General features: G+C 38.8%; 3 protein-coding genes and 1 long non-coding RNA gene across 6 annotated transcripts in view; 2 read left to right on the top strand and 2 right to left on the bottom strand.

The window, feature by feature from the left end:
- Positions 1-880: 880 nt before the first annotated feature.
- Positions 881-25,070, bottom strand: LOC122654217. Its single transcript, XR_006331883.1, has 3 exons — positions 24,980-25,070; positions 21,220-21,229; positions 881-916 (listed from the first exon to the last, which is right to left on the bottom strand). It is a non-coding gene; the product is annotated as an uncharacterized LOC122654217 (long non-coding RNA).
- On the top strand, positions 3,808-6,012 carry LOC122654215. The gene is made up of 2 exons (XM_043848204.1): positions 3,808-4,443; positions 5,875-6,012. Exons 1-2 carry the CDS (start codon positions 3,823-3,825, stop codon positions 5,959-5,961), a joined length of 708 nt encoding a protein of 235 aa, XP_043704139.1. The 5' UTR covers positions 3,808-3,822; the 3' UTR covers positions 5,962-6,012.
- On the bottom strand, positions 7,903-17,820 carry LOC122654216 (transmembrane protein 50 homolog). The gene is made up of 4 exons (XM_043848205.1): positions 17,612-17,820; positions 17,437-17,524; positions 14,497-14,649; positions 7,903-8,304 (listed from the first exon to the last, which is right to left on the bottom strand). Exons 1-4 carry the CDS (start codon positions 17,742-17,744, stop codon positions 8,271-8,273), a joined length of 408 nt encoding a protein of 135 aa, XP_043704140.1. The 5' UTR covers positions 17,745-17,820; the 3' UTR covers positions 7,903-8,270.
- LOC122654214 overlaps positions 24,936-27,580 on the top strand; it is a 41,893-nt gene continuing 39,248 nt past the window's right edge. Inside the window, exon 1 of one of the 3 annotated variants that reach the window (XR_006331882.1) lies at positions 24,936-26,534. Coding sequence is in view for 2 of the 3 variants with exons in the window: in XM_043848203.1 (XP_043704138.1) it covers positions 25,196-26,534 (1,339 nt within the window). In the remaining variant the exon portion in view is untranslated. The remainder of the gene's footprint in view (positions 26,535-27,580) is intronic. The other 2 variants (XM_043848203.1, XM_043848202.1) reach the window with 2 other exon arrangements.

The following is a 27,580-nucleotide window of genomic DNA, read 5'->3' on the forward strand; positions in this document are numbered from 1 at the left end:
CAATGGCACATTGAGGAAAACAGTCAAACGAGACAAAATAGTAACGAAATCTAAATAAATAATTTCAATTGTTGAAAAGAAGAAGAAGACAATAAACATAAGATTAAAAGGGGAAAAATCAGAAATAATTTCAATGGGAAGAAACAGAAACCCCAATGTCGGACCTTGGGTCTCTGCAACTACTTCCTCGGCTGCTGCTTCCTCCACTGTTGCTGTCGTCTCCTCCCCTCGGGTCTCTGCAACTTTGACCTCCTTTGGGGCTTCGGGTGGGAAGAAACAGAAACCCCAACATCAGACCTCCACTCCTCCGATCCCAGTCGAAGTTTCGGTACAAGCTGAAAATTTGAAAAGTGAAAACAGAAACCCCAACTCATTCCTCCGGGAAGGAGGAAGAGGAAGGCAGCGAGCGGCGTCAATCTGGATGAAAACTTGAAAACTGAAAATTGAAAACGGATTTAGGGTTTAGCCATCTTTAGGGCTTTTTTGTCTTTTCATTTTTAATTTTTCTCAGTTATACTTATATCTATAATTAATATATATATATATATATATATATATATAATACCGGACCGGGCCAAACCCGAGGTATTATTCCAAACCCGATCCGACCCTGTTAGAGTTAGATTAAAACTCAACCCTAACCTGTCCTTCGGGTTTACAGATCAGGGTCGGGGCTGGGCCGGGCTCAGGGCCAAGCCGGGCCCTTTCGGAGTGCTGAAATTACTTGTAAACATCTTTTTCCAATGCTCTTTATCAAGCGTTAGACACTATTACGCACAAGATGGCTTGTGTCACAGTTTTCACTTCGAATAAAATTTGATCCCTTTAGTTACTTATCTCTATGTCCTAAAAATCCAATGCATGCTTCCTACTTGGGGAGCAATCTCTCTCTCTCTCTCTCTCTCTCTCTCTCTCTCTTCCATACCCGGACTTGCAACCAAGGAGGATTCTCAATCTTATGTTCCATGTTTAGTGAAACCTTTGATATGCAAATCTTACCATAAAATGATATTTTAAAACCTACTTTCCTTTTCTTAAACATAAAGCTTGATTAGATAATGCTTAATTAGCAAGTTTCCACTAGGTATCAAAAGCACAATGGACCCTCCTTAAAGCTAAGCTTCATTATTTGACAACACAAATGTTATTAAACAATAATGTAGATAGTTGTGATCAACACTAGCTACAATCTTTTGGTTTTTGCAAATTCTAAAATTTTCCAAACCGTAATCATTCAATTAGTCTAGTCAACAAAGTTAGGGTTTTTTTTTTATTTTTTTATTTTTTCAAATCAGTCTCATTCTTGATTTAAGTGTTTGGAAAAGACATATTCCTGCCCTGGTGTGATCCACCATTTGATGAATGGGCCCTCCTAACTTGTAAGCCCGAAGTGGGGTCAGCAATATTAGACCTTTTGGATCCATGATGGTCAATCAAGAATCTTTTAAGCAAATTTGAGATGATTTAAATATTAAGGTGTCTGCACATATAACTCTATTGAATACAATAGCTCATGAAGCATCTAATAGAAACCCCAAAAACCACCGTAGAAAAGGAAAAAGCTAAGCAGATAGCCAAAAGAGAAAGACTGGGCTAGTGCGACTTCACCTTCACGCATTGTGCACATTAGACTAACCCCTTCCCTAAATAAAGCCTCAACCAAATCCAAAATCAAACCCTATACCAAGGGTTGTTGGAATTTTAGGTTTTAAAAATATTTTATTAAAACTATTTATTAATTTTTATAAAATATTTATTAGAGGATTTTGTCGTTTTCTAATAAATACTTAAATGATCAATAAGTGTGTTTATTGAAAAACTTGTTTAAATGATCAACAAACAAAGCTTGTGAAAAAATACATGATTTGTGGGCATATCCTTTGGAGACACCCCTTGATTGTATCCCTTCCTCTCTTATATAAGGAGATGAGATATTGTCTATTTTAAACAATTTTTTTGTTTTGAAAATAGTTCTAAAAATTCTGTTTTCATCTCTATCATAGTATGTCTATGTCAATGAATTGGTGAGTATAACCTTCGAATACTGTCTGATTGTAATCACATTTGAAGTGTTGTAATGCGGACTAAAGTGATACAAGATGATGTCTATTGGTGCTGTCAATTCCTTCTCCAACCTCTACAAGGATATTTCGGTGGCATACAAATTATCATACTAACAGATAAGTCTTATACTACTACCCATTACATTATATTTCTAACAAAGGTGTCAAACAGAACGGTTCTTGGTAATTAAAATCGTTTGGTCCCAAGAGGGCCAATCCAAAACCATCTTGTTTACTAAATGGTCCCAAACTTAGGATTTGGTCCCATTTAATAGTAGGATGGTCTGATTTCGATTCCTTAATAGTTCTAAGCCCTCAAAGACTCAAATCATTTAAATATGTACACAATTCTTAAGTATACATATAAATTTCTCAAGCATAAAAATTATTGAATATATATATTCTAGCATAGAATAATCAAACATTAATTCTTAAACATATAAACACTCAACCAAACCCAATTCAGACCCAAATTACGTACACATACATGATACAACCGGGTAGTAAGAGAAGAGAGAAGGCCATAGGGCTGTAAATGGATTGGATTCGGCTCGGATAGTGCTATATCCGCATCCGCATCCGATTAACTATCGGACAGATTCTGATAGTGCTAAATGGATACAGACACGGATACGGATCGGATATTTTATCCGTTTACATGTAAATATAATTTTTCGGATAGCTATAGCCTATCCATATCCGCATCCGTTTATCTTTTGGACGGATTCGGATAGTGCTAAATGGGTACGGATACGGATACAAAAACGGATTTCGGCTATTCATTTACACCCCCTCAGAAGGGTAGCGTAATTGCCACGGTTGTCACTCTCACACCAAGAGATAGAAACCACAAAACCAACCTATGTTCCCAGACCTCTAATCCAACTCCTCACTTCAACAGCCACATCCTTCCACTTACTACTAATGGATTTTATTATTTTTTGGGTAGAAAAAAAATCATTGCGAGAGAAGTGCAAGGTTTCAATTCTACTAGGACAAGACCTTCTGAACCAAAGAATTAACCGCGCAGTTAATCTCCTGAGAATGTGAGAAAAGCAACAAATATTAAACACAGGGATTAGGAACCTACATCCTGAAGAATAGTGAATTCACACTACCAATTTTACACGGTCTAAATTCCTAGATTTGTGCTTTTATAATACAAAGATTACTCCCTCCAATGGGAAAAAGATCCCACAACAATTGTAGGGTTCACAATGTGTTTTTGATACCACAATTCTACGGACTATGGGACCCACTTCACCTTGGGATCCCAGGCTTTATGCGACAGAGATAGATGGATCTTTATCACCTCCAGTTTGCTGACCGGTCTAGTTCCCTAGTTCCTCTAACAAAGGGGGGCTGAAATGACCTCTCTACCCATGCCCAAACACCCTGCCCGGGTGGGATCCACCATCCCCCTATTAGAGAAACTGGGGAACTGGGCCGGTCAGCAAACTGGAGGTGATAATTTTCCGAGATACATACCATGCTGACTCCGTTTTCAAAACACATTGACACACACACACACACACTCTCTCTCTCTCTCATCAAAAGCAAAAAAGAAGAAAAGGGAATGAAAAGGATGAGAGAAAACTAGAAAAGAGCCGGTGACGAGAGAATCAGAGGAGCAGGTGGTAGGGAAGGAGGGGCGTGGGAGGAGAGAGAGAGAGCGAGAGGAGTGAAGAGAAAAGAATACATACATACTCCCCCAAGGCCCCAATAGGAATTAGCACGGCCTGAGCACAATAGCAGGAGAATGACAATGCATACTAACGTGAACGGCGAGCACAGACCACGCCAACCCGGCCCCCCACCTCACCAACACTATTACCCCCGTAACCACTACTCCTCTTCCTCTTCTGCAGCTTCCTTCAAGGGTTGCTGCTGCTGCCTTTTCCTCCTCTTAACGTTCCTCGCCCTCCTCGTCCTCGCCGTTATCCTCGTCATCGTTCTCGCCATCAAACCCAAGAAACCCCAGTTTGATCTCCAACAAGTCTCCGTCCAGTACGTCGGAATCACCACCGCCGCTGCTAGCGCCACCTCGCCGGCGACCACTGCGTCTCTCTCCCTCAACATTCGGATGCAGTTCACAGCCGTTAACCCTAATAAGGTTGGGATCAAGTACAGTGAATCAAAGTTCTACGTGATGTATAGGGGAGTACCTTTAGGGGTTGCGACAGTACCGGGGTTCTATCAGCCATCGCAGAGTGTGAGAAAGGTGGAGACGACGGTGATGGTGGATAAGATCAATTTGCTTCAGACGGATGCGGAGGATTTGGTGAAGGATGCTTCGTTGAATGATAGGGTGGAGCTTAAGGTTTTGGGTGATGTTGGGGCTAAGATCCGGGTTCTTCAGTTTACTACGCCCAGGGTTCAGGTTAGTACTGCTACCTTCAAAAGCTTTTCTTCTCTCTTTATCGGTCGATCAATCTCTTTCCATTGCTTTGAGCCCTTCTATTTAGTTACTAACGTGAGCTGCTCTTGCTATCGTGCGCCATTCAAAGTAGGATTAGTTTCCTCTTTTTAGGGTGATTTTCTTCTTGGGATTTTCGTTATGGTAGAAAGAAAATCACCCGATCGTGCCAGACATGCCACCTTCTGTTGATATACGGGTGTGTAAAATGATCGTCACACGGCCCGCAGGGGGTGTAGAGGTCATTTCACCTCCTGTGTCAAGACACAAAAGCGTACATTGTGCGACCAGCTGGTATTCTCTTTCCCTTTTGTTATATGCCTAATAGGACTGATTTAGTATATTAGCGTTGGATTGGATCAGCTTAGTATTAAATAGATTAAAGGGTTTGATTTAATACATTTGTGTCCCTCAAATACCTAACATTTGGTATAAAAAAGGAAGCCACTTCTGATTTGAGTAAAAGCATGGATCGGATCCTCTCCAACGAGGGTATCGCCTAATGAGCGACCAGCTGGCATTCTCTTTCCCTTTTGTTATATGCCTAATAGGACTGATTTAGTATATTAGCGTTGGATTGGATCAGCTTAATATTAAATAGATTAAAGGGTTTGATTTAATACATTTGTGTCCCTCAAATACCTAACATTTGGTATAAAAAAGGAAGCCACTTCTGATTTGAGTAAAAGCATGGATTGGATCCTCTCCAACGAGGGTATCGCCTAATGAGCGACCAGCTGGCATTCTCTTTCCCTTTTGTTATATGCCTAATAGGACTGATTTAGTATATTAGCGTTGGATTGGATCAGCTTAGTATTAAATAGATTAAAGGGTTTGATTTAATACATTTGTGTCCCTCAAATACCTAACATTTGGTATAAAAAAGGAAGCCACTTCTGATTTGAGTAAAAGCATGGATCGGATCCTCTCCAATGAGGGTATCGCCTAATGAGCATCCAATGACTGGGCTGCCTGAATCCGTACCAAAATGTGTGCCAGGCAGCACAACCATTGAATGCCTCATTGAGCATTCGTTGGAAGATCTCCTCATTGGAGAGGATCCCAATCCAACACTACCAGGAGGAAAAAGAAAACTCAACCTTTTTTAATTGTTCTTGCTAAAATACGCCATCCTCCAACGGGAAGAAAAAAAAAATTATTCTTACGGCTTACCTAATCAGCTTTTCTTGTCCTGTAATCCCACTTTAGCTTTTTCCCTTCTTCCTTTTGAGTTTTGGTAACCTCTTCATTCTTTAGTAACTACACGTATTTTTAATTCATTTTCAGTTTTTCCATCTATAAAAGAAAGAAAAAGACAAAAGCTTTGCTGGCTACTCTAACGTATGGATTTTGGTTGTCCGAGTTTGTGACAAACTGATACTTGTGGAAATGCAGGTAACGATGAACTGTATAGTGGTCATCAGTCCGAGGAAGCAGAAATTAACTTACAAGCAATGTGGAGTTGATAGTGTAAACGTCTGATCATCAATTTCAGAGAGAGACAGAGAGAGAGAGCTCAGTGAGGTGTAATGGAGTGAAGAATGTTCATTCTCTTCTTCTCCTTCTCAGTAAAAGCACTGTGCTTTTCCTTCATTTTGCTGGGTGGAAACCCAATTTTTAGAGTCTCCACTTTCAATCAAAGAAAGAGAAGGCTAATTAAAGCAGGAGAGATGGACAGGAAAGGTGAAAGTGAAACCCAACACCTTAAATTTTCCTAAAATTTTCTATTGGAATATGTTACATTGGCAGCCAAAAATTCTTATGTGAAATCAAAATGAAGAATTGATTTTGTGATTCTTATATTTTTACCCCTCTCTCCCTCTCTGTGTCCATATTCCAGTCATGTGGTCCCAAGCATATCAAGCCCATGTTCTTGATCTTCTTAATAAGGGGAGAATTGGGAAACCTCCTCACAGGCATTGATTGGGAGTTATAGTTATTGGAGATTCAAAGATAAGATAATCTTATCTTTGAGACAGGAAAAGGTGAAGGACGAGCAAAGAAATGAAATGAAATCCTTAGAATTAGAAAAGTGAACTTTCTATTTTTGGTACTTACTTACATGTGAAATCCAATGTGCAAACGTGTAAAAGAATCTTCTATCAAAAAAAAAAAAAAAAACGTGTAAAAGAATCATCCTATCCTATTCCAAGTTACTTAACATGCTTTAATTTATTTAGGGTGATTTAAACAAAGACTTCAAACTCAAAGAACCCTGCAATCCAAACAGCAAATAGATCATGGATTTAATGTGGAACACTAGACATCGGACAACACTGTTCCTGTATGCATGGATTGGAAATAGGTCAAATTTTAGTATATGCTAAAGATTAGGGCCGTCCTTGTCAAGGAGTCAGCAATATTGTTAATCTTTCTTAAAACATATTTGAAAGAATAGTTCAGAAAATAGGTTTGTAAATGTAAAATATTAACAATAGGGGCAGTGTCAGTCTTTTTGAGCTAGGCTATGCCTGGGTGCAAGTACACGTTCAAGCATAGCACCGGTTAGCATTCTTTCTCTCTACTTAATTATTTCACCTCATCTTTTACTACTATTTCATTTCCATGCCTTTGCTACCCCTTGATCCCATTATATATGGGGCTCATGACTTTTCCTTTCCCACCCCGTTTTGCTCGCAAAACAAACGAAGGCAATGGAAAATGTTTACTAGGTCAATTCCTCATTATTTAGAATCAGTAATGCATAACCCTAGATCTGTTATTATTGAATTCTAGCCAGACTTGTTGAGCTTCATGCTGGTATCACAAAGGGGTGGCAATTGGGTCGACTTTGTTGGTATCAGCCGACACGAATATTGATACCTAACCGATACCAAATCGATGTTACCATGGTTTTGGGGGGATAAAAATAATTTTACCGAAAGAATACCGGAATCTTGGGCAAAATCAACCAATCCTAGGTCAATGCTACATCATTCCAGCCAGTCTAATGAGTTGGGCCACCATAATACAGGATCATAGAAACGTAAACCAAGCACTGCAGTAGTATATTTGCTTTATTGTTGAGTAGGTGCTTTAATCTCTGCATAACATGCATCTTCTAATGTGTTTTGTGGTTCATAATAATTGAAACAGCACGATAAGCCAAAGGGTCATATAGCTCACTTGATTTTTCCTTTGCTGACAAGAAGGTCCACAGTACCTTCAGAAGTTCCATGTTTAATCATCTAATGTTACACCCAGATCTCTTCAATCAAATCAGTCCATAGGAAGGAATCTTTCAAAATCCCAATTCACTAACATTCAGAACAGAATGCTCATGTGACCAATTAACACTACAGAGTAAATAGGAAGAGAACTTCTAAACCCTCCAGCATGGCAACAAGGGTTTCTATTCATTCAAAGGAAGCTCCACAGCAACGAGGTAACTAGTCTGATGGTCTCCTAGTTTACAAACCTTACTTAAATGACATCCTTGATTTGAAAACCAAATGACCATCTGAATAAGCCCATCTACAGTCATCTACCAGTTAAACTGAGTGATCTCAATCCTGTTAGTTTTATAATCAAGATTTCCAATCTCTAAGGACCCCAAAAGTATTTGATAAACCACAATCCCATCAGCATGAGCAGTTTTCGGCTGGGTCCTGGTCCATTTGTACATATTCGTAGTCAACATTATCAACATACACATTTACATAAAACTACCTTCCTCAAACCCCAAAAAGAATCATAGGAGGTGAGACTTTCTTTTTCCCCACTGAAAAGACAAATTAGAGTAGACGTGCACGTGTTTCCATTCCAAATCATCGGCTTCCCAATTCCCCATCTTAGTCTAAATGAGATGTCCAGTAAATCAACCCACTGCAAAGGTTTAATGAATTTACCAATCAGAAAACTACATAATCACGAAAATGATGATCACAATCACTACCATTAATTATAATAATGAAGAACCAGCTCAGTGAATTGGTAAAAGAAGACCCAAGTTAGGAACATATTTTTACCACCTAGCTGCAGTCAAGGCAAGAAAATAAAGATTTAAAAAAAAAAAAAGGAGAGTCATCCGATTTGATCAAATGGCTGAGAAATTTGAGTCAAGAGATACCCTCTGGAATGTACAGTAGGAAACCTTCCGCCCAGAAATAAAATAATATATAGTATAAAGAAACAAACAAGAACGGCAATTAAACAAGACAACTAAACAACAGCAGAGACATTGACAAGCACTTGGACTGCTAAGATATAATCAGCCCAGATGACATGAATTAGAATGTGCATATTTCGATTTCATCACATTGGAAAAGCAAGACAAACATGTCATACCAAAAGATTCTAGAACATATTTGATCTCCTGAAGAAAGCAAAAAAAAAACCAACGACCAAAAAGACTTGCCTAACACAATCCCCTTGAGTTGGCTTTGACACACAAATCGAACTTAAAGGGGTAAAGTTGACCCCCTCCCCAAAAAATTCTTGAGGGGGGAAGAGAATGAACCTGGAGCTAAATATAGTTTGACGTAACCAACAAATTAAAGGCAACACAAATTTCTATATGAACTCCTCCCCCACCACAACCAATCTACATAAAAATGCTATAGAAAAGCTAAATTGTCAAATCAGCAGAAGGAATGTAAAATTATAAAATTAGTGATGCTCTTGAGTGAAAGAAGATCATAGTTTAAAGGCACTAACACAAGCCAAGGCACTAGCCGTGGGCCTAAGGCCCGTATTGATCAAGGGATGAATAGAGCAGGTTTAGTTTAGGACCTTTCAGGTTATGTTAATACTTATTGCTTACTGATAACCTGACCAAGTTACGATAATATCTACTTGGGGTAATATATAAAGTATAAACTAAGGAGTAAGGAGGAGACATGAAACATTCACCAATCAATCAATGCGCCTTTATCATTCACTAAAGCATGCAATAAATGATCAAGGAAACATTCTTTTTCTAATTACTATGATTCTAGGACTTAGTTATATTCGGGTTTTTTAATTCCTTCAATTTTAACCCCCTTAAATACAAGATAAGCTGCTAAGCTGCACTACAAAAGCACACAAGCATACATGAGTTCGAAAAAGCTAGAAAGTAAAACCTAGAATGGCCTCCGCCTAGGTCAACCGGCCAAGGTGTCAAAGGTACAACCTAGGACGACGCCTTGGTGACCAAGAAAACACCTAGACGAGGCTCTGGCAACCAAAGTGAGGGCCAAGTTGTAAAAAAACTAGGCGAGCACAGGCCTGCCCAATCTAAAGGGCCTTGGGGCCTTGGCAACTATAAAAGATATAGTTCAATGCAAGGGTAGACAGACCCTCAAGTCGCTCTTCAGTGACAATTAGCAAACAAAATACAATGCATCTGAAAACCAACACCAGTGAGGGCAAAACAAAACAAAACAAAAAGACATGCTCTTTTGATCATATCAGCCATTGCTCTGGGTTCAAATCCCACATCTAAGCTTCTACCCCCCCCCCCCCCCCAAAATAAAAAAGATCCCATATCTGAGAAGTATATGCTGTTGTGTGATGAGGAACACCAATCGTAGTAAAAACCACATTAGAAACTGGGCCCCTGATTTGTGTGGAGTGTGAAATGCCCCTAATCAAAGACAACGAGAATCTTTTCCTGCAACCTTCTGTTCATACCAGGGAAATCTTCACCCCTTTATGGTTATGTTACAAGCTTAAAGTTGTAAGGGTACAGCCTCATATCTTAAATGAGTATAGCTATTACCAGTGATACCAAGTGTTACTCAGGTAGCAACAGCTATTACCAGTGATTCATACTACAACAGCCATTCCCCTGCTATTTTTGGATGCTAATAACACTTGGTATATCTAACTAGTTCTGTAAAATCAATGTCAGTTTAATGTAATGTAATATAAGGAAAAAGTATAGTGAATGGCCGTATGATAAACCCTAGCACAAGAGACGCCTAGTTTTGGGCCATAAAGATGAATGACGCTGCCAATTTGAACCATTGGATAGATAAGCTGCCCCATTGATAGGCCACATATCAAAATTCATGTTCCAACACAAACAAATTGCTGAACTTCTATTGGACTTTCGCCCTTGTCTTTTCAACCATTAGCTGTCTTGAACCTTTCTTGATGTTTCAACTATTTTTCAAGGCTCTCTATTTGCCACATGGCAAGATCCAAGTGTCTTGAAATTTGACAGATGTATAGAAGAGGGGTGAGGCCTACCTAAGCACATTGAAGGTGCCTAGTGGCAGTTAATGAGCCACCATCATGTGAGGCCTAGCTAATAATTTGGTTGCCTTAAACCTTGAAAAGCACTTTGGCGAGTATTATGTGATTGTTGATTTCAGATTTCATTGCTAATGCCTTTTTAAATTTAGATTGTTTCCTACTAGAAGCACTTAAATCCTTTTAAGCTATTAACCATTCTTCCCAGTAAAGTCAGATAACATGGTGTGTCCATCAAACCCAATGTATTAATTATTTAATGATCAATTTGCATGACATATGATTGGTTGTATGGTTGTCCTAAGGTTTATATCTTCAACTGTTTGTAACTAGGGGCAGAGCTGGTAATGCAGATTTGTGGCCAATCCAGCTTGACCCCATCTGGCCATCCAGACCGAGATGAACCGAGTCCAATTGGGTTTTGCGGTCTAGTAGGATAATTAGAGATTTAATTTCTATATTAAGATAATATGTAATCTTTTATTTATCTATTTTGTTTTATTTTGGTAGGAAGTTGAATATGTAGGGATTTGCTTCAGATTAGTTTCTTTATTGAATTTGTTTCCTAGGTTGAGTAGGTTTCTTTATTTGTGAGTTGGATTTCTTCTTATTTAAACATGTTAAAGTAATAAAGTCTACCGATTAGGTTGTAAGGGGTACATGACCATATGTACCATGGGGGTACATATGTGTCATGTACACTTTCCTTTTGTAACTTGCAATATTAATTGTTAGGTGGTTTTCTGTTTTAGTAGTTTCTAGTTAAGTTGTTTCCTAGTTTGAGTTTGATTTAGACTCCTACTCTAAGTTGTAATCTAGGTATATTTATATGGTTAAGGGGTGAGCTAAGAGTTCATTGATTCTGTTTATTCTAAAGAGCAGAGTCTTCTTCTCTTCCATCGTCTCTCTTCTCTCATCTTCTTCTTCATCTTTTGCTTTGTTTGTTTATCTGGTTTATTAGATCTGATATTGTCGAATCAAATCAGAGCACTAATAAACCAGGAGATTGATCCTATTCAATACTGGTTTGAGTGGTGTTTCAAGGTTTACCTTTGGTTACTGGCTGCAGTAGCCCATGCTGGCTATCTGCATATTGACCTAAGTTTATGATGCGATGAAGACAAACTAGGGCCTATTCTCAACTACATTCTGCTGATTATGAAGTTATTTTGCTGAAGATATCACTGCCTATGCATATTCTCAGTTGCGGTTCAAGTTCTGAACTTTTTTCTCCAGATTTCAAGATTTGATAAGAGCAACCTATCCAACCACCTGATGTTTATAATATTTTGAGAGACGATTAAGGACATCCAAAGGAGACTAGATCCAGGTTTCATTCATTTCTCAAGAAGGACGTACCCAGTGCACGAGGCTCCCACCACTGCGGGGACTGGGGAGGGTCATAATGTACGCAGTCTTACCCCTGCTTTCGCAGAGAGGCTGTTTACAGGTTTCATTAATTTCTCCTGGTTTAATTTTGTGCAATTGAGAATCTCCTTTTTGGTTGCAATACTCTGTTTTCTCGGTAAAACTCTCACCCCTTGGTTATAAAATTAGTTCTGATCCTTCCACCTGATCAGACTATTATTTAGGTGAGATTCTCCTAATTTGCTGGGCTGTGCCTCATTCCCCTTACTTTCATCTTTCATTTTTGCTGTTATTTTCCATCTTTCATCTGTCATTTCCCGTTTATTATTCCACATCCCTCTTCTTCCATCTCTTCATCCCCCTATTTATGTTTAGACCTTAGTTTTCTCTACTGGGTTTTGTTGGATCCATGTAGCCGACCCCATTAAGTTGGGATAAGGCTGAGTTTGTTGTTGTTGTTGTTGTATTCCCTTATCCAGGAAGGCTGCTCGATAGGTATTTGGGATCATTCTGACCTCTTGATTGTGAGTGATTCAAAATCATCCATATTTTGTGCTATCAGTTACTGTTTTGCATAACTAAGTGTCTGATTATTATCCTTCTGTGTTGCTGCCGCCTGCTGTTTTACTACCAGAAAAGTACCTTGTTCCTGATTGTGGTAATATTCTGTTAGACTAATATTTTGGACATTATTACCTTGATCTCTACAACTTGTTTTGATGGCAGAACTTAAACCTCCTTCGGATAATGTCTAAGTTCAGATTACAACCATTAAACTCAATGGAGTTTCTAACTATTTGTTATGGGCCCAAACTGTATAGACATATAGTCATGCCAAAGGGAAGATGAAGTACATTACAGATGATCCTCCTACTGCTGATCCTAAGGACCCTACCACACTCACAGCATATGAAAATTGGATGCGTGAGAATTCTACTATCAAGATATGGTCATGGAACAGTATTGAACCATCTATTGCCTCTAATATTATGTTTCACTCAACTGTCAAGGGTGTTTGGAATGATCTGCGTGAAAGTTTCTCTGAGGAGAAGAACCTTTCTCGGATATATGAACGGCATGACAAGATGTTTACTTTCACACAGGCCGACAAGTCGCTCAATGAGTACTACAGTGTATATAAGGGAATTATTGAGGAACTTCAGATGCATCCAGATGCATCAACCTCTTACCACTGATTTGGAGCAACTCAAGGCACAGAGAGCTGCATTTCATGTCGCTAAATTCTTAGCTGGCTTACAACCGAACACCAATCTGTGAAGAGTCACCTACTTACTGGGGAAAAGGTACCATCTCTCAATGAATCCTTTTCTCGGTTGCAGCCCATGTCTACCCCTTTCAAGGGTACTACTACTTCTCTGAAGGAAGGATCTGCCTTTACTGCTAATCAGGGATGTAGCTCCTTTACCAGAAGGGGTCGTGGGTCATCCAGAGGTCGTGGTCGAGGCAGGGGGGCCAAGGTACAGGTGGGCAGTATCCTGACAAGTCTTCTCGTCAGTGTTCCTTTCGCTTCAAACCTAATCATACTATTGAGACTTGTTGGGCCAAATACGGCCGACCAGACTGAGGTAATGAGTTAGCCAACACTGCTACTACTGAGAACCCCACTGAGCATATATCTGCTTGTGACACCACTATTACATACTTGCTTATTCTATTGAAATACATAACTACGGAAACTAGAATCTCCCATGTATTCTCTCACTATCTCCCCTCATATTTATCTCCTCCCAACCCCATATCAGTGCCAAGATTCCCAATGAATCTTGCACTATCATGCCCTTCAAAGCATCCCTTTGGTGTCCTGGTCTACCTTGAGAGAGAGAGAGAAGAAGAAGAAGAAGAAGAAAATGACACGCCTCATAACCTTCAAATTTAGGTAATTAAAATAGTTTGTATTAAAATAATGTGTTTTAGCCGCAGTTACTTAGGTGGTATCTTGAGATTGAAGTCAATCGCGGATTGCTCTTTTGAGCCCCTTATTATGTTAATAATTTCTTTAAAGAAGCACTTCCACCACAATCTTAGTCTTATATGATAATCAAGCTGCATTTTACACACACACTTTCTGAAGTTATAAATATTTAATTTTTGTGCTATATTAGTTTTAATCACTTAGAATGGAATGTATAAAGCAGGAACAATATGATGGCTTTTGAATTTGCAGTTGACAAGGCCAGCTCATTTCTTCTTGGGAGAAAACTCCATAACCTACTATTAGCAATTTGAGTCGAATTTTGTCCAAGGCTCTCTCTATGGAGGTTTGGAACCTGGATTACAACAGTAGTTTTACTCAACTTCTTGTTGCCCCCTCATTTTACATGGCATCACAACTAAGTTAATTCTTCATACAAAAGTTAATGATATTAAAATTACTGAACATGTATCTGTACTCTTAGGATCATTCCTGAAATATCGAAGTCCAGGTTGATGTGAAGGCAAGAGAACACATACCTGATCAACACAAACACACATTGCAGGACACCTGCAACCCCTGTCCACACCGAAGGACCAGATTTCACAAGTGAATCTTGTATTAATAAGCCGACAGATGCCGCTAGAGATACAAAGGATACAACGTAAGCAAAGAAAAGCCAAAGCTTCAATCTGCAGACCAGATGTTGTGTTAGTGAAGATGGTTCATTGACTGTATTTTTAAACAAAAACTCAAGTAATTAAAAACAAGCTCATGATGGTCCACACCCCTCCCTGGTTGTGTTTGGACAAGATGGGGCCCAGTTACATTAGCTGGCCGCAAAAGCAAAAAAGTGGCTTTCAGTCTACAGGTCAGTAGTGGTCAAGTTGATGCACCCAGCATCATTTTTGTTGTTGCCCAGCCCCTTTTCAAGAGGTGCCCAAAAAAAAGTGCTGAACAACCGCCAATCCAAACATGTGAACAACCAAAGGTGTAGCCAGCAAAAGAGAAAAAGTGCTAGCAGACCTCACAACCGAGCATGCTATGAGAGAGAGATTTCCTACAGCATTACAACAGGCGTACCCTATGCATGAGGCTCCCGCCACTGCAGGGTCTGGGGAGGGTCATAATGTACGCAGCTGTTTCCAGCCCTACAGCGTTACAACAATAAGCCTAAATACTAAATAGTAGCACACAAGATTGAGATGAAGTTTTAATTTATATTTAGTCCCATGCATAATGAAGCTCAAGTGTAAACAATGTCATTTGTACCTAAGATAAAGCCAGTGGAAACAGGAGTAGATCAACCTATCAATTATAAAAGAACTACATAGATAATGTCACTGTATTGGAAGTGGTGAGAAGAGACAAGAACTAAAAAAAACAAACACTAAGCCCCTAGGCTTTCATGATAACATAATTTACATGTAGTCATTAATGCACGCCTAGGGCGCCTTGTTGCCTAACCAGCCCTCCAACGCCTTTGGTTGCCTAGTCGCCTTGACAACTATGGTTTTAGTTCTGATTAGACTCAATTCTAAGTCCCCAATGGGTTATATGGGCCACGGGCCAAGTATTTTTGGGTTTTCTATTGTAAAAGGCCAACTCTATCAGCCCATGTATGAGGGATTTGAATCATATACAGGATTGGGTATCAGTTTCTAATTTCTATTTTCAGTTTCCTGGAAGATTTAGGTTAGGTTGGGTCCATATTGAGTTAATAATTTGGATTGTTTCTGTTTCGTTAAATACCTGTTGAATATGGTTTTAGAAACTCTAGAAGCTCTAAAAAGCTTCTATTTTCAGATTCCTTGGTTCTCAAGTTTATAAATTTTGGAAAGTTTCTAATATGTGAGTTGTGGTAAGAAGAAAAGGTTGAGATGTTGGTCTATAAATTAGTGGTTTGATATGCCATGTAATGCAACAATTTGATTAATGAAAAGTTTGGCTTCAGCCTTTGGTTCTGTGGTGATTCAAAATGGTCCCTACAGTGGTATTTCAGTAGGTTCCTGACCGTGATTTCAGGAAAACCTTGGTAGTGATTCCAAGGTTGGAGTACTGGTGGAGATTTCACCCCTTATAGATCAGGTGTTGATTCACAATCATATCCTTCTTTTGTATCGTTTCTTTTATTACTTTTCTTTCTCACTTGTGTACATCAGTTTTAGTTCATCGATTTATCTGGTTTCTTTCAATCTGATTCTATCCTGATATCTGGGATCCTGTCGCAAGCTGATCTCTCACTGGCATACACCGCTTTAGGTTACCACTGCATTAATAAGAGAGCACACTATGCAATGGACCCACATCAGTCCCAACAACGCAAACACACAATTAAAGGAACTTGAGTGAATATAGATTCATCAAGTCTTGCACAACATACATGTTAAGCATTAATGAATACTGGCTGTAATTGCTACTAATATATTAAAGCAAGCCAAATAAACTAGTAAGAGACTAAAAGAAAAGTAAATGGTTGACTGGGTGACCCGCCCTGGGCAGCTCATCTAACTGTGCCACATTGAAGCATGATATGGAAATTTCAACCGTTGGATATCGTGGCAATCTAGGATTGACCACATCACAATTCGAATTTCAGCCTCAAATTCAATCATTTACCTTCCCATGTACATCGTATTAAGTATCGATACATATAGGACCGATATTGTCTGATTGTATCGCTATACAGGCCCTCGATATGATACAAGCCGGAGAGGTATAGGGAAGGAAGAAAAAAAATTGTATCCAATTGTATCTACCCTACCAGATTGATGGTCGATACAACAGAAACAGCAGTTGCAGCCACCGCTTGAAGCAGCAGCCACGGCCACTGTTACTGCCACCATCATAGAAGGAAGATAAGAGAAGCGGCAGCAATGGCAGCAACGGAGGTAACTCTGATTTCTGAGTTCACTTAAAACTCAGTTTCCTTGAGAAGTCAAAAGGCCATCATTGATAATCATCAATTCACGTAATTGGTATCTCTCTCAAATGGAACTCGTGTTTCACGCAATCATACATAGGTTCCGTTCAAATGAAGCAGCAGAAATTTGTTCACTAATTTTCTAATTTATTAAATGAACTTACAATTATTCTAATAGTGTATGAACCACATAAAAATAAAGTAGTTACTCCTGCCAAGAAAAACTGTGTCAAATTTTAGTTGAGTAATAACTAATAAGTGGAGAGCCAAAGCCTTGAGACACACTGCTAAACAAGCAGCTGTGATAAGCAACAATTCACACGCTTCAAAGCTTGGATCACTCCTAAAGTATCCCATAAGTAAGCACATTTATGTAATTAAGAGTAATTATCTCTTCTGCATCTCCCAACTGATAATTTCTGAATGCCCTCAACAGGTATCAAGTGTCAGACATTGAGAAATTTTAAACAAAAATCCAACAACGAAGAAATAGAATCAGTAAAAAATGAAATTAGATTTTTTTTTTTTTAAATTAATTTTTGGATAAAGGACTCACCTCCACTCTCCTTCCTCATAGGGGGAGTAATCAATGTCTTCTCTTCTAACGCAATTGAACATCAGAGCGGCCAATGACGCGAAAATCCCTGAGAGGGTTCAAAACGAAATCGAGAACCATTAAAGTAAAGAAAAAAGAAGAAGAAGGCGAAGGAGAGAAGGAGAAAGGAACAAACCAGGAAGGTAATGCACGAAGGAGACCTTGACGGAACTGCAAACAACGGCGTCGACCCAAAACCACCAACCGGCACCAAATACAGCACCGGCGAAGCCAGGACCGAAAATCGCCCAAAATTCACCCAAATCCATCTTTCCCTTTTTAAAGAAGTTCTTCAATCAAGCCCTTGTGCTGCTACTCTGCTAACAGCACCACAGGAACAAGCAGAAGCAGTAAAGGAAAGACGGTGAGGGAGATGGGAATGGGAGAAGGTTCCTTCGATGTCTCGACTCCCGAGTGATCTAAATACTATTTTTCGTTTTGATTTTCCATTTAAATGGTTTTCCATGAGTGGGACCAGCTCAGTGGTCATCACGTGGTATAGTTTACTGGGTTTTTAATGAATGCCCCCTGAAAATGCTTATTTGTCCAAATGCCTCTTTACAACTTTTCTAATTACAAATGCTTCCTTAATTTCAAAACATTATAGCATTTTGGTCCAATCCGTTAATTTAGAATGTTATACATTAGTTTTAGGGAATCTAATGACCAAAATACTTTTCTAATAAAAACCCACCAAAATTAAAGATTAAAATGATCAAATTACCCTCATCTTCCCCAAATGATTTAGGGTTTGAAAATGGAAATCAAACCTTGAACCATTTGGAGAAGATGAACCCTAAAATCAAACCTCCAAAAATCTCAATTGAATGCTAGAAAAAAGAGAATCAAACCCTATGATCTTCTCCTTCCTTAGTTCATATGGTTCTTTTGTGTTTCAGATGTCCAACTTCCACAATAATAGAAAAATGAATCGGCGAAACAACAACATAAACACTCCTGCGAAATGTTACCAAACGCAGCATGGGCAAATTCCTCTTATGTGCTGAGTTGGGCCTGAACTCAATCCCGACATTAACTGTAAGCAAAGCCTATGACAAACCTTAAAAATTAATTTTAGGGTTTGATTTGATGACTTTCATCCAATCTATCTTATTTCTCAAACTCCGAGATATTAGAGGAGCAGAATTGTGTTTCATTACAGTCAAAAGCTCAACCACAAACCCTAATCCTGAACTGTGCCCTTTATATATTTCAACCCCCCCCCCCCCCTCTCTCTTTCTCTCTCTCTCTCTCATAGTCTCATGTGTGTATTTTTGCCTTCTATGGTCCCAAAACGCACCCACTATTTCTTCCTCGGTAACACAATCTTCTCTATAATTACAGGTTATTCAGAACCATATGAACTAAGGAAGGAGAAGATCATGGGGTTTGATTCTCCTCTTTTTCAGCATTCAGTTGAGACTTTTGGAGGTTTGATTTTAGGGTTCATCTTTCGGTTTAGGGTTTAATTTTCAGTTTCAAACATTAATCATTTGGGGAAGATGAGGGCAATTTGGTCATTTTGTTCTTTAATTTTGGTGGGTATTTATTAGAAGGGCATTTTAGTCATTAGATTTCCTAAAACTAACGTCTAACGTCCCAAATTAATGTACTGGACCAAAGTGCTACAATGTTTTGAAATTAAAAAAACATTTATAATTAGAAAAGTTGTGGAGAGGCATTTGGACAAATGGACATTTTCAGGGGATATTTGTTAAACTGTATACACAAATCATGATCATACGAACTTATTTACATGTCCTGTAAAATTAACCATGGATTTGGCATGAGATTAACTGTGACTGTTTCCTACGAATATTCACCTAATCAACCGATTAAGTGACTGTCGATTTATGTGAAGTGGGTTTAGGTTTACTGTATATTCGATATACCAAAAACGGGGAAACTTTCTCAGAGGTATTGTGCTTCCCTTTCCATTGATCAATGAGGCAGATGGTGGGAGAGTAGGTTTGTTATGTGTCCAATAGAGCTCGACTATAGGTGTCAGCTTTTGAATTAAAAAAAAAAAAAAGATGTTAGCTTAGTATGGGATGATTTTATGCTTTTTTAGCAGTATGAGATACGTTAAAAGGCTTCTATTCCATTAGGTTTGGAACTTTTGACGTATCGAAATCAAATACCTAACATTTAATATTAGAGTCAAGCACTATGTCACAAGTTCGAATCCCAACAAGGGCTAACTAGAGTAGAATGATAGTCGTAAAAAAAATGCTACCTATTGCCATGCAGGATAAGCTTTCGTACTCAATCATTCGAGAACCCGACATGATATTCTGTCAAATATTTAGTGTAAAATGATTCTCATTATAATTATCTTAAGGCATTTAATAAATTGTTTGTTAAGTCAATCGTGGCAATAGAAATACATACAACTACATTTAATTATCTCCCCCATGAGATGATATTTTGCCTCACATTAGACGTGTAAGTTTCGACCTGTCAGCCCAAGCCCGCCCTAAGCCCAAACATGGCTTGGGCTGGATTTTTCAACCTTGAGGGTGAGTAGAAATTTTCAGGCCCTGGGTCAAGGTTGGGCTGGGCCAGGGTTGAGACATCGGGCTAAGCCCAGCCCAGCTCGGCCTTGTGTTAGGTTATGCTTTACTATTTATTGTTACATTTTTCAACTTTTGTTTAGTATCTGATTTTCTATTGGTTTACCAAAAAAAAAAAATAGACTAATTATTTATTAAACAAAAATATTTACAATTTTAAGATTGGGATAAGTTTTTTAACCCAAAGAAAAGTCTAATAGTTAATTGAGCATGAAACAAACCAATATCTTCTCACAGCTGAAAAATAGAGAATTCTCTTCATAACCTCAATATTCTCTGGAATAGGACTCTATGACTTAAAAAGACTGACACTTTGTTTGAAATATATATTTCCTCTTTTTGATTCTTGCATATTAAATCTAACCAACATTTTGTCAATGTAATAGGACGGTAAGAGTTCCAACATCATATTCTTGCGATATTTCACAAGCTAAATCCCAATGATGTAACTATCATCTCCAAAGTGATACATTGAGAAATTGGCTGACAATCACACAAGCCTTAACAGATAACGGCATGCCCACGTCATTCCTAATCAGAATTATGTCATTTGCGTAAAGGACTATGAACACTATTGCACTCTCTTTACATTTCTTATAAATGTAAGGTTCATCTATGTTTAGTTTCTTCTCCTAGAGAAGTATATCCTTATGATTATTGCGTATAGATATCGCAGTCTAAACATATATCTGTCGTATATCCTTATGGTTATTGCATATAGATATCGCAGTCTGAACATATATTTGTCATATTTCATAAGGGAACATGTATTTTGCACTGGGGGCAAAGGTTGCACCCAGACACATGGGGGGTGGTGAAATGATCGCCCCCCCCCCCCCCCTTGAATGGCTGAAATGATCGCCCAGATACATTGGGAAATTCAAATTAAATCCAAATTAAATCAATTGAGTTTGAGAGTCTAACTCTTGGAACTCTTCTGGCTACCATTCATGGTGAGTAGAGTTCCGAAGCGTATTTATTTTTAAAGGTCCACAAACATCCATTGAAAGTTCAAATTATATTCTTATATAGCATTCAACCGTTACTTCTAAAGCCAACAACCGGATTCAACTTAAGCACTACTACACAAGATGTAATCAAGGTTAAAATAAAGTTTTTACCTTTAAGAACAGATTTCCCCCCCATTTAGAGTCTTTCATCACTTTCTCACCTATCAACTTCTTCCAATCTTCGATCAAACCATTGGGACAATTCTTAATCTTTCTTAACTGTAATTTTATTACTCTAGACATCAGAGCAAAGTTCTGCACATAATCTACATATGGATTATTAATGTAGCTCAAGGTTCTAGAAAGGAATCTAGAAGAAAGATACAAAGAACAGACAAAATAGAGGGAAGAAGGAAGGAGATTTAAAATAATAAAAATAAAAAAAAAAACCCAATCGTGTATCCTTTGTATCAGGATTTCATTAAAAAAAAAAAAACACATACGTTCAAGGCCAGTTCATATTTGAACCGCCATACACAATGAATAGAAGAAAGATGCATTCAGATTGTTATAAAGAAGGAAACAATAAACCTAGATTGCTCAATGCATTGTATGCCAAACGAAATTTTACCTCTATCTGGAAAGCAATCCCTGGAGCCTCTTTTGTTTTCTGAGCTATTATCCTCAAAAAGCAGTTGGAAACTCACAAAGAGAGAGAGGACAACAGAGATATTGAGAGGACGTGAGAGATGAGAGGTAGGGCGAGAGGAATCAGTGAGTGATTGAGGGGGGAGAGAGGGAGAGAGAGAGAGAGAGATGAGTGGAGTTCGCAGGGCGAGACTAAGAGGGAAGACAGGAGTTCGCAGGGCGAGAATGAGAGGGAAGAGAGTAGTTCGTAGCTAGGTCGAGACTCGAGAGAGAGAGAAAAACTAAGACGAGTAAAAAAAAAATCAGAAGGTAGATGGTCTAAGGGTTTGCTCGTAGGAAAACCAAAACAGGGGGAGAGGAATTCAGTAACCGTCTTACACATACAAAAAACAAAAAAAAAAGTAACTGTCCCATTTCTAAACCTGATACAACGGATAAAATAGTATTTTAACGACAACATATTATATCCATCATTTTAAATGTATTTAACTACGGTAATAAAATACTATTGTGAAAATTAAGACTTTTAACCATAGATTTTTATTTCCGTCATAATTCTCTACCTATTTACGATGAGCAGCTACAACACGTCACTTCAGAGTTTTTAACTGTGATTAAAAGAATACCATCGTTAAAGAAAGAAGGCACTTTTAGCCATGAAATTATATTTCTGTTGTAAATAATATTTGTTATGACGATAAAAATACCTTCGTAAATGACTATTTTTTTTGTAATGCCTACACCGCCCCATGTGTCTGGGCACAGTCTGTGCTACCATGCGTTGTGGTACAAAGAACATAACTGTACTTCATAATTATAGGCAGTAATGAAAAATAAAATTCAAATGGATTTGATTGTCATTGCTGGTGGAAGGGTCTCATCACAGTATACACCTTTCTCTTGGGTGTCGCATTTTACAGCCAATCTTGCCTTGAATCTCTTTACTTTCTCAGATACTGATTTATTCCTCTTATAGATTCACTTACATCAAATGGGTTTTATGCCTTTATGTGGATCCGCAAGAGTCTACACCTAGTTGGAATAGATATAGTCAGTCTTAAAGCACATAACTTCTTTCCATTTTTTATATTTCAACATTATGTATGGCCTCAGAGTAGTAATTGGGATCTGAATTCGAAGAATTAGATACCATGTATAACTCTTCTATTGTTTCAACAATTTTATAATGGGGGTATATTGTATTAGAGGTTTAAAGATCTTCCCATTACGACGAGGCTCAATAGGTCTTCCATATATGTGGGAATATCAGTAATAGGCTTTGCTGAAGCAGACAATGTATCATCATCAGACAATTCTTCAAGGGCAAGGGTTTGATGCCATGTTGTGTAGCCTTTCCGCCAATGCCTGGGCCAATGGGAATGTGCATAGGAGCATTTATCAAGGGGGACAGAGCAATCATTTCAAGGGGTTGTTAGAGGATGTAGGGGAATGCTGTCGGGCAATATTCGTTTTACCATTCTTTAATTATCATGGGATCAGATCATTGGGATATATGATCCTCCTCAAGTAATGTCACAGGCTTGCTCATACCATTCTTTAATGTATAGAGTCATAAATATAATAACCTATAATGCCCTTAGGGTGTCACAAAAAAGTGGCATCTATTCGTTTGGATTCTAATTTGCTAGGTACTTTTTAATGTATGCAACACAACCTCACACTTTAAGATGTCGCACACTATGCTTTCAACAATTCCACATCTCATAGAGAGACTTTGGCATAGATTTAATCCGAAACCAATTTAACAAATAGATAGTGGTCTATAGGGCAAACAACCCCCCCCCCCCCCAAAAGAAAAAACAAAAAAAAAGAAGAAGAAGAAAAAAAGTTAAAGGTAAGCAATAAGTAGATGAGAATGGAGCGAACAATGTTAACAAAGTTTTGTTCTTTCTTTCTATAACACGATTTTGTTGTGGTGTTCTTGGGGCACTAAATTAAGATAATATGTCACTATGCTTTAAGTAGTCTCTAAATTCAATCAATAAGTATTATCCACATCAATCAGATCTAAAGCACTTGGTATATTTGCTTGATTGGGTCATAATCTCGGCTTGAAACTCTTTGAAAAATCCACATCGGTCAGATCTAAAACACTTGATATTTGCTTGATTGGGTTATAATCTCGGTTTGAAACTCTTTGAACTTTTCAAAGATTTTCAAATTTTGATTGTAAGTATTTGTTTTGAGTAAAAACCACTAGGTTATTTGTGGTCTTGGGAAAACAACTGATGATTACTCATTGGGGTGAGCGAGACTATAACAATTTAGCTAATATCAGGAGAAGCTACACCCCAATGAAAGTACTAGTTCATGCTAAACAAAAGACAGGCATTTGTTGAACATCTATAAACCGTGTTTGCATTTAGTGTATGATTATTTGTTACAAGAACTTACTCATATTCTCAGAAGTTAGGGTTTCCAATGCATCCTTTTGACTACAATTGGATCAAACACCATTACGATTGGTTGTTTATTAGTAGATGAAGCCGTCAGTCAGACCATAATGAACCAGAATAGTCCAATCCAAAGCTAGTCCGGTAGCAACCATAGACATCAAAATGTGCACCTAAAAAAGAAATGGAGGAATCGAGGAGTGTACCGCTAACGCCCAGATACAGTAGGAGGCAAAATGACTGACCCACCCCTATGAAAGACGAAAATTCCAACCCCATTATGCTTCCTCACACTCTCTCATTGGTTCCGCGGACGGACAGAGCCCCATAGATAATGCTCTCCAAAAGAAATTTATATGTACCTCTAGTAATGTCCATGCTATCCCCATAAATGTTGTGGGAAGCAGTTTTTTGTAAGGAAGTGTGGCCTATGCCAACACTCCCATGTGTCTATTTCTCTCTTTCTTAAAATAAAGGAACAGAGGTGTCTTGTCACATAGAACGAAAAGAGATAGACTAATGGGAGTGATGGCGTAGGCCACAATCCCAGACACAGATCGTTTTCCCAAATGTTGCTTTAATGCACATCTGGCAAACGTCACGCGTATACACCCTCTCTTCCTCTGCAGAGTGATAGAGAGAGCAAGGCACGTGCACTAACACAATTTGTTTCCCCCGCTTTTCTTTCCCTCCATTCGTCCTTCTCTTACGAGTTACGACATCATCACAGCGCGCGGGGTAATCAAACGAAAACAAAAAAGAAGAAAAAATAAACAAAAATTAATTTTTGATTTCCCCAACTTGTCTCTTGTATGTTCCATAGTAATTTTCTTTTTTAATTTTTAATTTTGACATTAAAACAAACCTTCCTTTTCTGCCTGCAAAAAACGCGAATCTTTTTTCCTCTCTATTTGGACACTCTTCGAAGGATCCGAAAACTGAACCTGAAAATAACTGAAAAAATCCTTAACCCTAGATTTCATTCATAATCTTCTCCTTCTTCTCCTTCTTTTTTTTTTTTTTTTTTCTTGGTCGTTGGATGCAAGGAACGAAACCAGAGCTAGCTAGAGCTAGGGTTAGGGTTGTTAGGGTTTGAGATAATGTACGGTGGTGGTGGCTCTGGCTTTTCACGACCATGACTGGAAGCCGATGCAATCGGCGGAAGATGATGGGTAGGGGCGCAGAGGGAGGTTGCGGCACCGAGGAGAAACCTTGCCCTGTTTCTAGGGTTTCTCCCACCAAAATTATCGCAAGGAGAGAAGAACCTTTTGGTGTCGATTTCTACGAACAGGCGCGGAAGGCTTTGTCGGTGCGTTCACCTTATGATACCGAGGAGGCCGTGCTCTCGAGGGTTCCTACTCTTCCCTTTGGGTTGTCAGATTTCTTGTCTAAGTATTCTGAGAGTCGGAAGAGGCATAAGAAATCTCATTCTGAATCGCCGGCGAAGTCTTTGGGGCATGTTTTGATTGCACAGACTCCGACGCTGTCGAACATTTGGGTTGAGGCTGAGGATTACTTTAGGCCGGTTACCTTGGCCGATATTGAGAACTTGGTTGCTGTGTCATCTTTTGATTCCTATGCTACTAAGGCTTGTTTATCGATTCCTTCGGTTTCGGATGCTACTGTTAGGACTTGTGAAAATGCACTTGATGTTAGTACTAGTTCACAGAATAATGTGAAGGAGGAGCAGTTAATAGAAATTGATGGTGGGGGAGCTGATGTTTTATCTCAGAACGAAATGGGTTTACCCCAGTGCGAAATGGGTTCTTCAGATAGACCTCCTTCGCCTTCGGGAGTTGGTACTTTGCCTCAGCCAGAAAAAGTGCCTTCAGTGGTAGAGCCTTCTTCGCTGGCATTGTCGTCTACTGGTTTGCAATGGTTGTTGAGTTCCAGGAATAAAATTCTACTCACTTCTGAGCGACCTTCCAAGAAAAGGAAACTCTTGGGTGGGGATGCAGGTCTAGAAATACTGGTATTTGCACAGCCTTCAGAAGGACAAGAGTCACTGCTCTGCCATGTTTGTTGCTTGGGTGGCAATGGGGAACCATTGAACAGAATGCTGGATTGCGAATTATGTAAAGTTTCAGTACATCAGAAGTGCTACGGCGTGGAAACTTTTCCAGATGGACCGTGGTTGTGCTCTTGGTGCAAACTGACTGGTGATGTTGAAAATTCTTTGGTGGTAAATGATTCTGTGAACGATGGTGCTGAGGTTTGGTTGAGGCCTTGTGTGCTTTGTCCTAAACAGGGTGGTGCTCTAAAACCGATTGCCAAGGACGGTGCTGAAACCGAAGACATTGGCACTGTGAAGTTTGCTCACTTGGTTTGTTGTCAATGGCTGCCTGAGGTGTACGTACAGGACTTGAGGACGATGGAGCCAATCATGAATGTTGAAGGAATAAAAGAGACTAGGAGAAAATTACTTTGTTGTTTGTGCAAGGTTAAGTATGGTGCCTGCATTCGGTGTAGCCATGGTATGTTTATTACTTGCGTCTTTTCCATCGTATTTGCATTAATTGCCACTAGTTCACCAGAGTAGCATTACAGTAATTAGTTATTGCAAGCTCCTTAATTCACCTGTAGCTACCCACAGCTGAGTTTATTTATCATCCATCAAGTGTGAATTATTTAGTTCGTAGATGAACATAAATGATCAGGTGTTTGATTTTATCATTTATTTCATCGTAGGTTGCTGTCAATTGCAATTATCTTGTCCTATTCTAGGCGTCATGTGTGATTAGGAGCCCGAAAGAAGTACCTTAAACCTACTGTTCATAGACCCAAATATTTCAAGCCAGTAGAAGTTTGTTATGTTCTCTCTTGATTTTTGATCACTTTGATGTGCATATGTGAGGCTTTTATTATGTAATTTGTTTTGGTGTTCTTTTTACTCTTTAGTTGTGCTTTTTATCACACTAATAGCAGAAGAAACACCCTATTCTTAGGAAGCAGAGGAGGATATGTAATCTTTTGGAGTGAATATGCCTAGAAGAGAGAGCTGATTTTGGCAAACAATTTTAGGATTGAAAATTTGCTTTACTTGGCTATTGTGAATGGCCATGTGTCTCAGAAAATTATGCAACTCTTGGAAAGGAACTTTTGGGCTGTCGGGCTAGTCTTTCCAAAGCTTGGGGTCGAATTGATGGTGCAAAGGGCGCAGCTGGTGCTATTTTGAATGTGTTCCCCTGGATTGTAGGTTTGCGATTATACCAACGATGTTCATTGAAATCCATTGAACTGGCAGAAATCTCCATGGTTCAGTCTTTGTCTACTCGGGAGGAGGTTTTTGCTTCTATAATTCCACCGTGCTCCTCACCCTCACTTTAATCTTCATACCAATTTTTATACCTGTTCAATGGAACTATGGTCATGTGACTCGTGTGGCCATGCAGTTTAAAAGTTGTATTCGATTCCAATGTTCATTTGTGCCCGGAAATTTTTTAATTTTAGCTCTTGTATGGAAGTCATTTGTCTGCCTGTTGTTGTGGTAGTTTATATCTTCAGCATGGCACTGGCATTT

This window comes from Telopea speciosissima, chromosome 3 (assembly GCF_018873765.1).
Source record: "Telopea speciosissima isolate NSW1024214 ecotype Mountain lineage chromosome 3, Tspe_v1, whole genome shotgun sequence".
In the NCBI taxonomy this organism is placed as follows: domain Eukaryota; kingdom Viridiplantae; phylum Streptophyta; class Magnoliopsida; order Proteales; family Proteaceae; genus Telopea; species Telopea speciosissima.